Source organism: Pristis pectinata, chromosome 4 (assembly GCF_009764475.1).
Source record: "Pristis pectinata isolate sPriPec2 chromosome 4, sPriPec2.1.pri, whole genome shotgun sequence".
Lineage (NCBI taxonomy): Eukaryota > Metazoa > Chordata > Chondrichthyes > Rhinopristiformes > Pristidae > Pristis > Pristis pectinata.
The window spans coordinates 64,907,108-64,924,237 of NC_067408.1; the positions used below are offsets into that span (position 1 = coordinate 64,907,108).

Genomic DNA, 17,130 nt, shown 5'->3' on the forward strand with positions numbered 1-17,130 from the left:
TCTCGGACACTTCCTCCTACCTACCTCTGGACCATGACCCCACTGAGGACCACCAGAACATTATCTCCCACACCATTACAGATCTCATCACTTCAGATCTCCCCCCACAGCTATCAACACGATAGTCCTGCAACCTAGGATTGCCCAATTCTATCTTCTCCCCAAAATCCGCAAGGAGGACTGTCCTGGCAGACCTATTGTCTCCGCATGCGCTTGCCCCCCTGAGCTCGTATCCTCGTACTTGGATGCTATTCTGTCCCCCCGGTCCAAACCCTTCCCACCTACATCTGTGACACCTCACATGCTCTCCAATTCTTCCATAACTTTAGGTTCTCTGGCACACACAACCTCATCTTCACTAAGGACGTCCAGTCCCTATATACATCCATTCCCCATCATTACAACCTCACCAGCCTCCACTTCTTTCTCGGCCAGAGACAGAACCAGTCCCCTTCCACTAACACTCTCCTCTGCCTGGCTGAACTTGTCCTCTCTCTAAACAACTTCTGTTTCAATTCCTTTCACTTTCTACTGCATTCGGTGCTCCAAGTCTGGCCTCGTCTACATTGGTGAGACCAAACACAGACTAGGTAACTGTTTCGTAGAACACCTATGCTCCATCCGTAACTGCGATCTGCATCTCCCTGTTGCCAGTCACTTTAACTCCCCCTTCATCACTGATTTGTCAGTCCTCGGTCTCCTCTACCGCCAGAGAAGTCCAAATGCAACTGGAGGAACAGCACCTCATTTTCCGTCCTGGGACCTTACAGCCTAGCAGCACAAACATTGAATTCTCCCACTTTAAGTAAACCAACCCCCTCCTCCCCTACCATGCCTCTTTTCTTCCCTTTCCTAGCCTCTCTCTCATTTTTCTCCTTGCCAATTTTCTTTTCTTCTGTCTCCTTTTCCTTTCCTCCTCCCATGCCACCTGCCTCCATACCTTTGACCCATCCCCTGGTGGCTCTGCTCTCCCCTCCACCCCCCGCATCTGCCTATCACTATCTTTGACCTGCATCTACCTATCATCACCTTGTGCCCACCCTGCCTCCCCTCTTTTGTCCACCTATCACTGCTCCATTTTTCACCTCTATATATTGGGCTTCCACTTTTCCTATCTTCAGTCCTGAAGAAGGGTCCTGACCCAAAACGTTGACCATCAGTTTCTGTCCACGGATGCTGCCTGGCCTGCTGAGCTCCTCCAGCATCTTGTTGTTTTTTCATTTAGATTCCAGCATCTGCAGTCCTTTATTTTTCTTTAGTATCTATAATCCAGTAAATTCCAGGCTATCAGCAATTTAATCCACATAAATATGTTTGCTGAAGTTAAATGTTGGTCATGGCAATTTACCACATCCATTTCAGAATGGTGAATATCAGACTAAGACCATTTTGACAGACTAAAACAACTAACATATTTATTTTAAATTCAATAGGGACATAACGTATAAAAAATTCATTATAAAAAGCAAACAGTGCAATATACAAACAGAACATATAAAAATGTCCACTTTAAGCCAGATATCCTGCAAAATTTGATTCTGACAAAATATAGGTTTAGTAAGGCAAGTTTGTCTGCTATTGGGGAGATGAATTCAAAAGATTTCGCCTTTTCTTGAATGTGGTTCAAGTTGATTCCTTCAAGTGAGCTTTTGTGTAACCAGTTACCAAAAACTGCAAATTAGTTTCACAAACTTGCAAAACCTGTTAATTTCAAGTTAGATTTACAGATGGTGCCTGTGCTGCATCATTCTATAATTCAATAGTTTTAATATTAACATATGGACATTTTCAAATAAATACATTTATGCAATTGTGGATACCAACAAAGTTCACACACTGATAACAGGAACACTGCATTTAGTCTGTGGAAATTCATCTGCTCACAACTTCCCATCCATAGAATCTGACCAGATTTTCTCAATGGTTACACATTTTGTTTAGATTAAAGGAAATCCCTGCTCTTTGCATTACTATGTCTGTTAACCATTTAATATAGGCAAGCTAAAATGCTCTATCATCAAGAAATCTGTGTAGTACTTACTACTACTTAATGAGGTTTCCTTCTTTCAAAGTTACAAACCATGGATGAAAAGTATTCCATTGTGACACTGTATTTAGCACAAAACACTCACCTTTTAAATGTTGCTATAACTATGATGCTGAAAAACAACAATTTTACTGGTCTGGAATTTATGATTGTAATGATGGAGAACTTGCCATTGTTATTATGTAAAACTGACATCAACTTCCAGCATCTGTACATACACAATTAAATGAGGAAGTCTCTGTCAATGATACCCTGCTCCTCCACAAGATCCACTGTTAAAATCTTTGCTAGGGCACATAGCACAATCAATACATTCTTATCATCTTCAATTTATAAACTGTTCTCATTGTTTAAAAAAACAATAAAAATGCTGAGTCTTCTTGAATGAAGTGCAACCAATTTTTTAGCAATATAACAAGTCACAATTACAGGACAATCTGGATGCCCGGGAGAAACTAATTTTACGTGCAGAATGCCATTGCTCCATTCCATAGATTTATAAAAAAATAAACATAAACTTTTTTTTTAAAGTTTGCTGATGATACTTCAGAATGATTCTGCATGTTCCATTCGTTATTTCACTTATTATAAAATTGAGAATTGCTAATCGTGCTTTCTACTCCCTGCTTTTCAGTCTTCAGTTTGAATGTCTGATCAGTTCGCTTGATAACTTCACAGTTTCTGGATGCCAGATCCCAGTTGGTGTCAGACTGAAAGTCATTTTGCCGAGTACGATGACAGCAAAATCAGTGCCATTAAACTGCAATCACCTACAATTCCAATCCTTTTACATATAAACAATAAAAAGACACTTTAAAACAAAGCTGTGAGGGTTTTATTAAAGATTTCAAATCTGTACTGCAAAAATGAAACATTCACTTGTCCAGTACATAGAACAGTATTTGAATTCTAAAACAAATGGTCTTGAAACTGGAAAATTAAGTTTGACCATGCCAGGTCCAATGTTAGCTTTGTAAATAAGCAAGTGACATCCTTCCAAATAGTCAGGTGTAGGATCCAATTCTTTATATACAGATTCTCCAATATCAAAGTCAAAATTAATCCATGATGCTGCCAAAAATTTATGAAACACAAACTTCCTGTTTAACTTTAGGTCGCGAAATCTTACTGTCATCACTTTTTTCCTGTATGGGACCATGGCATAATGCTTTGCGTTTGAATAATCGAAGGCTTGATCTTAGAAGATCGTTGTCCACAACTGGTTGATTTGTATACATGTGCTTGGTTGCACCCTGATAAAAACAGAACAAACAAAATGTATGTCCCAATATCAATAGTTAGATTTGCCACAGTATCAAAAATATTCTCTCATAAATCTCTCAAGAAGTCTCATTACCACAGACTTCTAGGTGAACACTGGTGTAAAGGGTCTCTTGGAGGAGAGTATTGACACTGTGCAAAGTAAAGCTACATTTCTAAATGTTTCAGAGATGCAGGTAGTAAAATACAGATGCATCCCAGAGTTTAACAATGACAGACTGTGCCTACCGGTATTGTATCACATTGCAATACAGTGACAGAACTGTACTCATCAGTATAGAACTCCATGTTTATGAAATGACACAAAAGTTGGTGGTGTTGTGCAGGATAGTCTTAGGTTAAAGAATGTTATGGATTGGCTGATAAATTGGGGAGGCAATAGAAGATGGAATTTAATCTTGATCAGTGTGAGGTGATCTATTTTAGGTCAAATAGGGGTAGGATAGAAGTACTGTGTACAGGTCTGGTCCCCACACTATAGGAAGAACATGAATATACTGGAGAGGGTGCAGAGGAAATTTACTGGGATGTTAGCTAGGATGGTACATTTCAGTTAGGAGGAGAGACTGGATAAACTGATTTTGTTTTCCTGGGAGTAGAGGAGGCTGAAAGGGTATGTAATACAGGATCATAAGATTATGAGGGATGTAGATAGGGTAGGCAGTGAGAAACTTTTCGCCACCATAGAGATCCTGAAAACAAGAGGGCATTGGTTCAAGGTGAGGAATAAGAGGGTTAGAGGAGATGTGACAATGGTTATTTTAACGCAGGGGGTTGCAATCTGTAATGCAGTGCCTGAGAAGATGATGGGGGCAAGTATTGTCACATATTTAAAAAAAGTACCTGGATGAGCATTTAGATTACAAGGCATAGAAGGTGAGAAGCCAAGTGCTGGTAAATGGGACTAATACAGTTAGGTACTTGATGGTCAGTCTGAAGGGCCGGTTTCTGTGCTGTGTGATTCCATGAATCTGAAGTGACAGACCAGTACTCATGCGTACCAGACCCCAGTCTTAAACAACAATAGACCCATGCCCTCTAGTTCAATTCCCAAATGTTTAAAAAATGATAGTCTTTGCCCACTGGCAGTGTATTCCAGTTGTAGGGTGACAGATCTGTACTCCACAGTACTATAACCCAGTGTTATAAAGTGAGACTTTTTTCTCCCAGTATGACACAGAAATGTTACACAGTGACAGATACATGCCCACCTGTATTATCATCTAGTGTCACACAGTAACAGACCTAGACCCACTGGAACATTACCCATATTAAAGGTATGTATGTCCACCAGTATGATACACCAGTGTTATAGGGACAGAACTGTGTCCAGTGTTATACAGTGGACAGTTGTGTGACTGCCAGTGCTATATCTGTTAAACAGTGACAGACCTGTGCCCACAATTACAGTACCCATCTTAAACTGTGACAAACGTGCCCACTAATACTGTATCCAAGTGTTATAGTGATAGATCAGTGCCCACCAGTACTGTACACCAGTGTTATAGTAATGAAACGATCCTCAGCAGTACTGTAATACAATGTTGTACAGTGACAGACCTGTCATCACCAGTACTGCACCTGTGCTATACAGTAACAAATCTGTCCCCACCAATACTGCACCACAAAGCCTTAGTGATAAACCTGTCCTCACCAGTACTATGTCTGTGTTATGTAGTGACAGATTGTTCCCACCAGTACTGTACTTGAGTGTACTGTACTATGTACTACACTGCACTGTGACAGACCTGTACCTGTCAGTGCTGTACCCCAGTGTTATACAGCTACACTTGTGCCACCATTATAGTGCTATTAAACTGTGACAAACCTGTTCCACCAGCACTGTATCTCAGAGGTATACTGACAAGCCTATGTATGCTAGTACTGGACCCCAATGTTATACAGTGACAAACTCACTAGCCACAGCCTCCACTGTTCTGCTCCTGCTCACCACATACCTCTATGTGATATCACTGGCAGCTCTTTTTAAGTAGCTGGAGCTGGCCTGTGCTTTCAAAGCAAAAAGTCCAGTCCTTGTTGGATTCATAGGAAAACTGGCACCCTTATCAAAGTCATATGGGGTAGCAGATTTTCCTTTCAGTTATGGGAAATTCCATATTACTTGGCAACCCTAGTGGTCCCCCAGAGCGATAAAAAGCTTTATCGTTGAGAAGAGAAAGAGGGGGCAGAAGTATTTAGGAGTAATTAATTGCAAACAGCAGGCAGTGAAGGCCTTTGCATTGATAGTATTGCTTTTCCTGGATTTTGGAATTCATGATTTGGAACTCATAATATGTTAATGTAGGATTCAAGGCAAGCAAATGTCTAGGCATAGAACAGTGAAGACATTTTCCAGATGCTTGCATTTATTTAATGTCTTTAGAGCACAAGACATTCAACAGCACTTTTTCTGTTGGGCAAGAGATTAAAAAAAAGTTTTGGATGAGTAAGTGAAGGCTTGGGTGAGAGGATGGATTTGAAATTTAAAAGAGCTAGAGAGAATGAATTGAGAACAAAAAACTGAAAGTAGTAGCTAGGTCTAAAAAGGGAGATCCAAAACAAAAGTCTAATTGCTTACTCTGACAATATTGTAGGCTAAAGGGAAATACAAAGGAGTTAGAAATGGAGTCAAAGAAATGCAGGAGTGAGGAGAGGGAAGGGAGAGAAAGTCTGAAGATAATTAGAAAGGTATGGTGGAGCAATGCAATATGAGGATTCAATATTGTAAATGTATACTTAATAACAGAGTTATAAACATCTGTACTTCCCTATGTCAAGCAAAGATCTAGACGCAAATCAATGTTTGTACTCAAGAAATACAATAAGGAGATAGGTGCTTACTTTCTCATTTCTTACTAACTGTTTACGGATGGCAAGATCCCTCCGAGAACAAAGTGCTTTACAGCAGGGTCCCAAATTGCTCAGCAGATGGGCTCTTTCTTCCTTTCTCTGAATAGCAGCCATGTTGAGGGCTCCAAGTTCATCTTCAAAAATGTTGTCCCCATCTGCACGGAAAGAAGAGTAGAATCAATGAATTTGCATTTACATTGAGAATATGTAAAGCATAAACATCCATAGAAATGCAAGGAAAAGACAAACAAGCTAGAACTATTAACATAAGGTTTTGATAAAGAAGACAATTTATTTCCACTAGAAGAGTTGCAGCAAATCCACAGGCCATAAATACTAAGAATTGACATAGACAATTCAGAATAACTTTCTTTATCTAGAGAGTGACGAGTTTGTGAAACTTACTACCACAGAGAATAGTTGAGGCAAATAGTACAGTTATATTTAAGGGGACACAGGCTTGCATAGGCAAGAGAAGGGAACCAATGGTAACATTGATAGAATTAAAGGGTTGAAGGAAGCCTGAGTAGAGCATAAAGACCAGGATGCACTGGTTGGTAGAATGGCCTTTCTGCGTGCTATATGTACACCATATTTATGTACTTAACTCTGATCCTGTCCTTCAACATTAGATTGCCTGTCTTACAAAGCTTCTCATTCTTTGGGTGCAATTTACTCTTCACAACTGAAAAAACAAATTACCTAACCAAAACTCATAAAGGCTTAAATTACTATAATGACATAGATGAAAAAACAGAATGTATTCATGGAGTAATTCACTGAATCCAGTGTTTGAGAGGCAAAGGGAGTGCAAACCAGACACAGGGCAGTGAACTGTTGTATTAATTCTACAATATCTGCTATTGAACATGGCTTTGTAATCTGTCCCGGGACTTCTTCAGGAAGCTTCAAAGTAGGGCATTTGACTACCACAAATTCCTCTATCATAGGTTTCTTAAACACAAAATCACCAATTTAGTTAAAGAAAAATCAAGCTATAACTACATACAAAATTAACATCTGAAAACTGGGGCAAAATGTTAAAAGGTGACTTTGGTATGTGAATAATAATATTTAAAAACTGAGTGGCAATTTGATAGTCTAATCTTGCTCTTTTTATTTCTTTTTATCTGAAGATTGTATAATGTGCATACTACAGAAAATTGGGATGGAAGCTCTGAGGCTGGTATTACAAGAACATGAGAATCCAAAGGATAGAAGTAGGCCACTGGGCCTGCCCTGCCATTCAACAAGCTGCTCCTGTGCCTCAGGTGGATTATCTCATCCAGTAGCAGTATCCTTGCATTGTGTGATTCACCCACAAAGTCTCAGCCCTGAATATATTCAATGACTGAGCATCCACGGCCCCCAAGCAGAGGATTTAAAATCCTCTGTGAAAAGAAATTTCTAATTTCACAAAACAGCTGACCTCTTATCTCAAATGCACCCTCAAGTTGCGGACTCTTCAGCCAGAGAAAAGACTCTTGGCATCTACTCTGTCAATTCTCTCAGAACCTTGAATGTTTCAACAAGATCATCCATCATACTTCTAAGTTACAGTGGATATCAGCCAACCTTAATCGATCTCTCCTCTTGGGACAACCACTCATCCTTGACATCAATTTAGTGAATCAACACAATGACTCCAAGGGAATCTTTGTTATGGAAACCGAACCTCCTTGTAATATTCCTAAAGTTTCAACAAACATCTGAACAACCTCAGCAAGACTTTCTCACTTTTGTTCTCCAACCCTCTTGCAAAAAAGTCCAACACACCGTCTGCATCCTAACTTCTTGCTTTATCTGTATGTTTACTTCTGCATACTGTACTCAAAGTGCATGGCCTCACAGTTTTCACATTATACTCCGTCTGCCACAATCTTGCCCACTTGCTTAACCTGCCTTTGCAGACTCTTTGCATCTTCTTCACAGCTGTCGTCCCCAGATAATGTGTCATTAGAAACAAATATTTTGCATCTAAGTTCTTGTGAACAGATGAGGGCTGAGGATTGATCACTGTGACTAGCAGTAACCAGTCAACCTGAAAATGACCTGTTTATTTCTGGTCTTCATTTCATTCTTTAAACAAACTTTTATTCAGGTTGATATATCACCTTAACCCTGTGGCTTCTATTTATGTAAAAAACATTTCTTTCAGCATTGCATGTGATGCCTTTTGAAAACACAGATACATCACATCCACTGGATGCTCCTTATCTATCCTGCTAGTACATCCACAAAAAAAAGAGCGAACAGGACCACTTGCACCTCTATGCTTTTACCCTTGACTCCATCAGAACCTTGTGAATAACACATGACCTCAAGCTCAGCTTCCTTCTCTCATCACAATTATAATACCTGGATCTTTTCATACTACTCTGTTGGAATGCTAATCTCCAAAGTACTATTGTTGCAGAATCCTAGTCCATCCCCTCATCATCAGAAGGTTAAAATCATACAGCACAGAACACTGTCATTTGTTTGAGAAGAGTTTTACTATTAGCTCCACACCCTTGCTTTTTGGCTATAGCCTTCTTTTCAAACAGTTATCCAATTTCTTTTTTGAAAGTTACCACTGAGTTTGCTTCAATGAGGTTTTCAATCTTTGATGATAGTGCAAAATATGAGTGGTCCAATAATGAAGACTTTTCTTTAGAAGAACTCATTTTTCAATGTGCCATTTCTTAAAAGAACAGTGTTCAAATATAATTGCAGTGCTAGTTCTAGAATTGCAGGAGCATGGCACAGCTGGAGACTCCCTCTTCTTTGAGGTCCTGATCAGACATTTATCTCTATTTCCTATTCATGACTGAAGATGTCAGAGGAACAGGGGAAAAAATGTATTCAGTGGTTGCTTCTTATTAGAATATTTTACTAATTTGTATGTGCAATATATATGAATGAATAAAGACCATTGAAAGAATACTCAATCGATTTCAAAATTTTACCCAACCTACACAATGCTTGTTGGTTTCCGATATTATCACATTATAAAATGTTACCAGTGTTTGGGACAACTAACCAAGTATTTGTCAGCAGTTTACGTCATTGTCTTGGTTTCAGTCTCCCGCTCTCTCTCTCACACACAAAATCAATGCAGTTGGAGAAAAATACTATAAAAAAAAGCAAAGTGTACTATGATGGTACAATTTATATTTTGATTCAAATTCAAACCTCTTCTTCAGATCTATTAGAGACAAGAAAGGCTATTTGATTTAAAAGAGTGCAAGACTGCAGACCTGTGCAGATACCAATCCATACCGCCTATGGAAGTCAGACTCAGATCCATTTAACACAGCATACAATGTGTCACATTGATTTTGTGATACTAATAATTTATCTGCATCTTTTCTCTCAACACCAAGATCCTGAATTTTTTTATTTAGAACCATAGAACACTACAGCACAGAAAACAGGCCATTCGGCCCTTCTAGTCTGTGCCGAAACGTTATTCCGCTAGTCCCATTTACCTGCACCCAGTCCATAACCCTCCAGACCTCTCCTGTCCACGTGTCTATCCAATTTATTCTTAAAACTCAAGAGTGATCCCGCATTTACTACATCAGATGGCAGCCCGTTCCATACTCCCACCACTCTTTGAGTGAAGAAGTTCCCCCTAAGTCTTTCCCCTTTCACCCTAAAGCCATGCCCTCTCGTACTTATCTCTCCTAGTCTAGGTGGAAAGAGCCTACTCGCATTAACTCTGTCTATACCCCTCATAATTTTGTAAACCTCTCTCAAATCTCCCCTCATTCTTCTGCGCTCCAAGGAATAAAGTCCTAACCTGTTCAAGCTTTCCCTGTAACTCAACTCATGAAGACCCGGCAACATTCTAGTAAATCTCCTCTGCACTCTTTCAGTTTTACAAATATCCTTCCTATAGTTAGGTGACCAGGACTGCACACAATACTCCAAATTTGGCCTCACCTATGTCTTATACAACCTAACCATAACATCCCAACTCCTATACTCAATACTTTGATTTATGAATGCCAGGATGCCAAAAGCCTTTTTTACAACCCTGTCTACCTGTGACACCATTTTCATGGAATTATGTATCTGAACTCCCAGATCCCTTTGTTCCTCCGCACTCCTCAGTGCCCTACCATTTACTGTGTATGTCTTACCTTGATTTGTCCTTCCAAAATGCAACACCTCACACTTGTCTGCATTAAATTCCATCTGCCATTTTCTGGCCCATTCTTCCAGTTGGTTCAGTGCTTACTAACATCATAATCCTTTATGTCATTCTATTAGTACAACTGACAAAGGTTTTTGATAATGGAATTTATTCTTGTTTGATAGTTTTGTTTTGAATATTTTCCTTTCTTCATTGGAATATCACCTACCTTGAGGGATATTGAGAAAGCCACTTGTTGGGACTACACATGAAATCATCATCACTACAATGCAGATTCAAATTCTAAATGTGATACCTTATCATACAAAATTATGCAAGCTCATTTTACCTAAAATTAAAAAACAACTCAACCGCCTATTACAAACATATGTTCTTGAAAAATTGATGGAAGAAATCTTGACCTGAGGAAGAAGCATAGAACTCAAAGAATGAAAACAAAGCTGCTAGGTAGATAACCCCTTTCTGTCCATTTGTGTGGGAGTCATAACACCAATTCTCAGGACCAATCTACTAGAGATGATTCTGCGTACTGTAAATTAAACCTAGATTAATGATTGCTTGGATTTGGCTTCCCACATGAAGTTGATTCAGATGGATGATAACACTATATACACAGAACTTATCCTTTAGCCTTCTACCCTGTAAAAAAAAATGGTAGCAATGTTGAGGTCACAACTATCCATTTAACAGGTAATTGTTTGAATTCAGTTTGTGTGTTTGAACAGTCTAAATATCTCCAATGGAAGAGGGAGCATGTGCCCTTACATGCCTCCTCAAAAATAAAATTCAAACATTTGGCCCTTTCAAGCAGCATCCTACTTTTACAAGATAGAACTTTCTTCAAGTCCTACCACAAGGTCAATTTCTCTCCATCATGTCTTCCAGTTGTCACCAGTCTCAGAGTCTCGGACTTCTTGCAAGCTTGGTGTTATTGTCTATTTTCATCTCTGAAGCAATGCTTGCTACAGCCTTTTCAGCTGCTGAAACTCTTGATTATACCTGCCACCTCCTGATGTAATTGTGTCAATGTCTTCAGACTGACAACTTAATCTTATATCCTTTGGGTTTATGCAAAGATCTACTGTAAACTCCAAAATCCACTTGAATATCACCCAAGTCTTCCCAACCTGTACAGACTCCTAGTCCCCAGAAGCTTCAAATAAAATACCATCATTCCTTCATGGCTTTGTTACTCCTCACTTCTGTAACCTACTCTAAGTGTAAAAATACCCACCCATGAGCCCCCCATTTCTCTGATACTGCCTTTCCTTATCCATGCTTGTTTACCATGCATTCTGCTACCAGGGTATATTCCTCTTGATTAATCCATACCCATGCCTTCATCTTAACATGACTAAATCCTGAAAGTCAACATCATGGGAACACTTGCAGCATAAGGATGTAGCAGTTCAAGGCGGCAGCTCACCATCACCTTCTCAAGAGCAGTTAAGGATGGGCAATAAATGGTCTTGTCAGCAATGCCCAGAAAATTAATAAAAGAAGATCCAACCTACCACCCCTCTCTTATCATCTCTCCCTTCTCCTCACTACACCCAATAAAATCTTTAAAATCCTTCTCTGTCAAGGATATTGTTCATCAACATTATTCCTTGCTGACCTACAAGCATTCCATACCACCAAGTGCCTGTAATTTTAGCTTGGTGTCCTTTTGATTTATTGATTCCATCTAAGGAACATCTTGAGATATTATCAATGCTGAAGATGCTCTATTAAGGTAGTTTTAGTTATTATTGTGGTTATTACCACTCTAAAATAAAGAAAATAAATCCATATACAGGTGACCCCTGTGTCACGGCTGTTTGGTTACTGTAATTTGCCCTTACAGAATTCACAAATCACCACCTAAAAATCTAAGATATGGAATAAATTTTGCTTTTACAGAACTCGTGGGGAAATAAAAAATAAATGCAGGCACAAAATGCGAAAGAAACAACAATTTTTGTCAGATTATACATTGTTCTTTGTTGTGAGTTATACCATTAAACTACCTCACCTACATTTGATATGCACTTAAAAGTGTATGCCTCCATTCAAACTGAAGGCTGGAAGGTGATGAGTGGAGACACAAAGAGGCTGCCACCTACCTCCAATATCCTCTCCTCCTACCTGGCTCCATCTGCTCTATTTTCCCTTTCCTTATCTGTCTCACCATCACCTTTGTTTGCTTTTTGCTTCAAACTACAGTATCGGTAGTTGATTGAGTCTCCAATTGCAGCTGCTGACCACTTAAAGAGATTTACTTTGGAAACTGACAAGGCAATCTCTTAAATGCACCCCCTACCCTCACTCCTGCCAAGAACCAGCAGCTACAGTACTCTCAGTACTGTTGAGTGAAAAACATCTCACAGGAATGCATCTCTACTTATAACATGGGAAATTGGGTTGCATGTTACAGAAGATTGCAGCTTTCCAGGAGTGCAACCTCTCTGTAATGCAGGGGTCACCTGTACATTTTCTCCCCTCTGCTGTTAACAATCAAAACTGTAGTGGGCACATTAAAAAAAAACTGCACCATTCACATGTAAACAATTAATTATTTTTAAAAAATCTAATTTCTTCTGAACAAAAGGACTCTCAGAGAATGGCAAAGCCACTTTGTTGTGGGCAAGCATTGGTTTATTCTCTTGTCTGTGTTGTCAGGTGATCTCAGAGAAGGTGGCAGTATCAGTATTAACAATAGCAATCAACAGCCATGTTAGAAGCTAACTGTGGATACATAGTGGGAGGAAAACATAGAGTTATGGCTGTAAACCCCACACTGTCAAATCTTTCTCATGATAGATATCCAAAGGTGTCAGTATCTCCTCAATCATTTCCCAGTAAGAAGATATCAATATGCTTAAGGAAATAGCAAAAACCAAAACTGTAAAGAAGAATTTAGTCTTCCTAGAATCTTGAAAATGCATAAACACAAGTCAGTGATCTTTTTAATCCTTTTATTCCTAGGAATTACATTGTTTTAATGGAAAATAAATTTTTCATTTTCATCCAATGGTAAACATTCTACTATTTAGTAACTTAATAAAGTGCAAAAATCAACAAAAATTAAAGACAACTAATCTACAACAATGAAGCTTTGAGGTACACGGCCAAATGAGGAATGAAAATTGATTCTAAACCATATTCAAAATTCTCTTCTCAGTTATGCTGATATAAACCCATGAGACACCAAAACGTTTAAATCCATGCTGTAGAACCTTTAGTTTCTTCCAATTTGAAGAAATAGAAATATCACCAGGACATTCTGGCATCACAAGTCTCTCTATGAAACAGACACATGCTCATTAAGAATCTGCATCAAGAAAAAATTGCAACAGAGGATACACACTGCAAACAGGGGCTTAGATGTGAGTTTCCACATAATGTAAAATTTTAGTTTACTGAACCTGCCTTATGAAATATTTTATTCTGAAACATATATTCTTATGATTGAGGCCATTCAGCCCATCCAGTATATGTTGGCTCTCAGAGTAATCCCATTCTCCCCACTATTTCCCTATCAGCTATTCTGTCTCACATGCACATCAACGGCATACTGATTCCAATATGATTTTTCCACCAGCCACCTATATTAGACATTATTTACAGAGGCCAATTAAACTACCAACCAGCATGTCTTTGGGATATTGGAGGAAAGAAGGAGAATATACAAGCTACACGGAGATATTACTTGAGATAAAGATTGCACTTGGTTCATTAGAACTGTGAGGCAGCAGCACCACCTCATGTCACCCTCTCATGCTTTGTATGTTTATTTAATGTGGGTTGGTGTGGTTTCATGGTCAATTTGCTTATGAGGTGCTTGAAGACATAAGAAAACAAGAGCGGAAGTAGGCCACTCTGTCGTCGGCCTCTCCACCCTTCATTATGCTCATGGCTGATCTACCTAAGATTCAGCTGTTCTGGGCCAGTTCCCCATAGCCCTCAATTACCTGACCTTTCAAAAAAAAGATCGACCTCCTCCTTAAATACCTTCAATAATCTAGCCTCCACAACCTTCCAGGGTACAGAATTCCAGAGATTCACCACCCTCTGCAAGAAGAGGTTTCTATGCACCCTCAGTTTCAAATGACTACCTTCCTTATCTTGTAACTGTGTCCTCTCAATCGAAATTCTCCCACTACTGGAAACATCCCAACATCTACCCTTTATGCTCCTTTAGAATTTTGTACATTTCAAAAAAAAAAATCACTCCTCATTCTTCTAAACTCCAAGAATAAAGATGGAATTTCCTTAGCTGGCTTTGATAAGTCAACGCATTTATTTGCCAAGCTAATTTCTTTTGGACTGCCTTCATTGCTAGTATATCCTTTCCAAAAAAGGGGACAAAACTGTGAACAGTATTCCAGGTGAGACATCGCCAATAAGTACCTCGTCAAACTGTAACGGTACTTCCACATTTCCAAACTCCAACCCTCTTGCAATAAAGGCTGACATGCCGTGTGCCTTCCTGACTATTTTCTGCACCTGACTGCTAACATTTTACAACTTGTGCACAAGAATACCTCTATACTTCACTTATCTGCAATCTTTTTCCATTAGGTTATAAGCTGCCTTTAGAATCATCTTACCAAAGTGCATGACTGCACACTTTCCTGCATTAAACTCCATTTGTCAAGTTTTTGCCCACTCACTGAACCTGTTTGCATCCTGTTGCAGAGTGCAGATATCCTCATCACAATATGCCCTTCCATCTACTTTTATGTCATTGGCAAACTTGGATATCTTACAATTTACCTCCTCCTCCAGATGATTAATATAAATAGTACATAACTGAGAGCCCACTACTGATCCTCGGGACACTCCACCAGTTCCATCCAGCAAATTTCAATTGCATGTCTTCTACGTGATGACCAAGCTCTAATTGATGCTGAGACGTTTCCTCCAAGGCCATGAGCTCTTATCTTGTACACAAGCTCTTATCTTGTACACTAGCTTGTTAAATGCCTGCTGGAAATCCAAATGCTCTATATCTACAGGCTTCCCTCTGTTGACTTTGCTTGTTACATCCTTGAACCCTAGCAAATTTGCCCTATCAAGAGGGGCTAAATAGGTTGGGTCTGTATTCTTTGGGGTTTAGAAAAATGAGGAATGACCTTATTGCGATACTTAAGATTCTGCAGGGTCATAATGGGGTATATGTTGAGATGTTTTCACAAGTGGGAGAGTCTCAAATGAGGGAACAAAGATACAAGATAAAGGCCTGGTCATTTACAGTAGAGATGCACAGAAGTATCTTATTGCAGAGAGTGGTGAATCTCTGGAATTCTCTACCCCAGAGGGTTTTGGAGGCTAGATCATCAGAAGTATTTAAGGTTAAATTCTTGAAAGATCGGGGAATTGAGAGCTTATGGGGCACTGTCAGAGAAGAGGAGTTGAGGCCAACAGAGATCAGCCATGATTACATTGATTGGTGAGGCAGATTTGAGAGCCAGGTGGCCTACTGTTCCTATTTTCTTGTGTTTTTGTGTCAAACATGATTTACCTTTCATAAAACCATGTTGATTTGGTTTGATTACATTAAGCTTCACTAAATTGCTAACTACTTCTTCCTTGATTATGGATTCCAGTATCTTGCCAACAACAGATGTTGAGCTAACAGGCCTATAATTATCCACTATTGCTTCCTTTCTTCCTGAACAAGGGAATCAGAATGGCAGTTTTGCAATCCATTGGTACTCTCCCAAAACTCAGTATTGAAAAACTTCAACCAAAACCTATCACTGCAGCTGTTTCCTTTAAAATCCTCGGGTACAGGAAACCTGTCTACCTTTAGTCCCATTAGTTTTTCCAATACCTTGTCCCTTGTGATGTTACAAATGCTTCCATACGATTTGAAACGAGCCCATCAGATATCTTTGGCATATGTGTAGTGTCCACCAGTGTGAAGGTGTGTAAAGTATTGATTCAACTTGTATGCCATTTCCTTGTTTTCTGATATTAATTCTCCAGTTCTGCCCTTTAGGATCCACACTTACCTTAGCCATCCTTTCCCTTTTTGTATACCCATAGAGACCCTTGCTGTTTGTTTTGATATTACTTGCCAGTTTTTTCCCTTATAATCTCTCCTGCTGGTTCCTGTAAAATTCCCAGTCCTCCAGTCTACCACTATTTTCTATTATAGTTTATTGTTGTTGCTCAATTGCAAATGTTCCTGTATTATGAAGACTAAGGATGATTTCATGAATGGACATCATTGAGAGGGCATAAAAATAGAAAACTCCAGGAAAAGTCAGCAGGTCAGGCAGCATTTCTAGAAAAAGAAAGAGAGTTAACATTTCAAGTCAAAAACCCTTCACATGAACTGGGAGAGTGAGAAAACAAATTAGTTTTAAGTTGTCAAGAGGGTGAGGAAGGGATAGTTTGGATAGGGTGGGGCCAGGATAAATTGTTGATGAAATCATATGAATGATAGGTTAATGAGGGAAGCTAGAATACAGAAGGACATGTAAAAGCTGTGAAATTCAGGTCAGACCCATTTGAAAATCGCAGCACATCAGGCTGTGTCAGTGGTGAAAAAGAAAAAGAGTAAATATTGCAGATGGATAACCTACAGCAGATTCATATAGAGAAAGCCAGTTACCTGAAAACTCTGAGTTACCCGAGGTTTGCTTTTCAAGTTTACGTTGGGCCTCTTTGGAACAGTGCAGGATGCCACAGACAGACAGATAGATCAGAGTGGGAATGGAATGGAGAAGTAAAGTGACAGGCAACTGGAAGCTCAGGGTTGCTCCTGCAGACTGAACAAAGATGCTCCATAAAGTGGTCACGCAATATGTGTTTGGTTTTC

General features: G+C 39.3%; 1 protein-coding gene across 7 annotated transcripts in view; it reads right to left on the reverse strand.

Annotated features, from left to right (window-relative positions):
- Window positions 1-1,377: 1,377 nt before the first annotated feature.
- Window positions 1,378-17,130, reverse strand: part of zc3h13 (zinc finger CCCH-type containing 13) — a 93,479-nt gene continuing 77,726 nt past the window's right edge. For 6 of the 7 annotated variants that reach the window (XM_052014731.1, XM_052014730.1, XM_052014727.1 and 3 more), the window contains 2 exons: window positions 6,170-6,333; window positions 1,378-3,300 (listed from right to left, as the gene is read on the reverse strand). In XM_052014731.1, the coding sequence (XP_051870691.1) occupies window positions 3,130-3,300; window positions 6,170-6,333 (335 nt within the window). In that variant the 3' untranslated portion in view covers window positions 1,378-3,129. The remainder of the gene's footprint in view (window positions 3,301-6,169; window positions 6,334-17,130) is intronic. The other variant, XM_052014729.1, reaches the window with a different exon arrangement.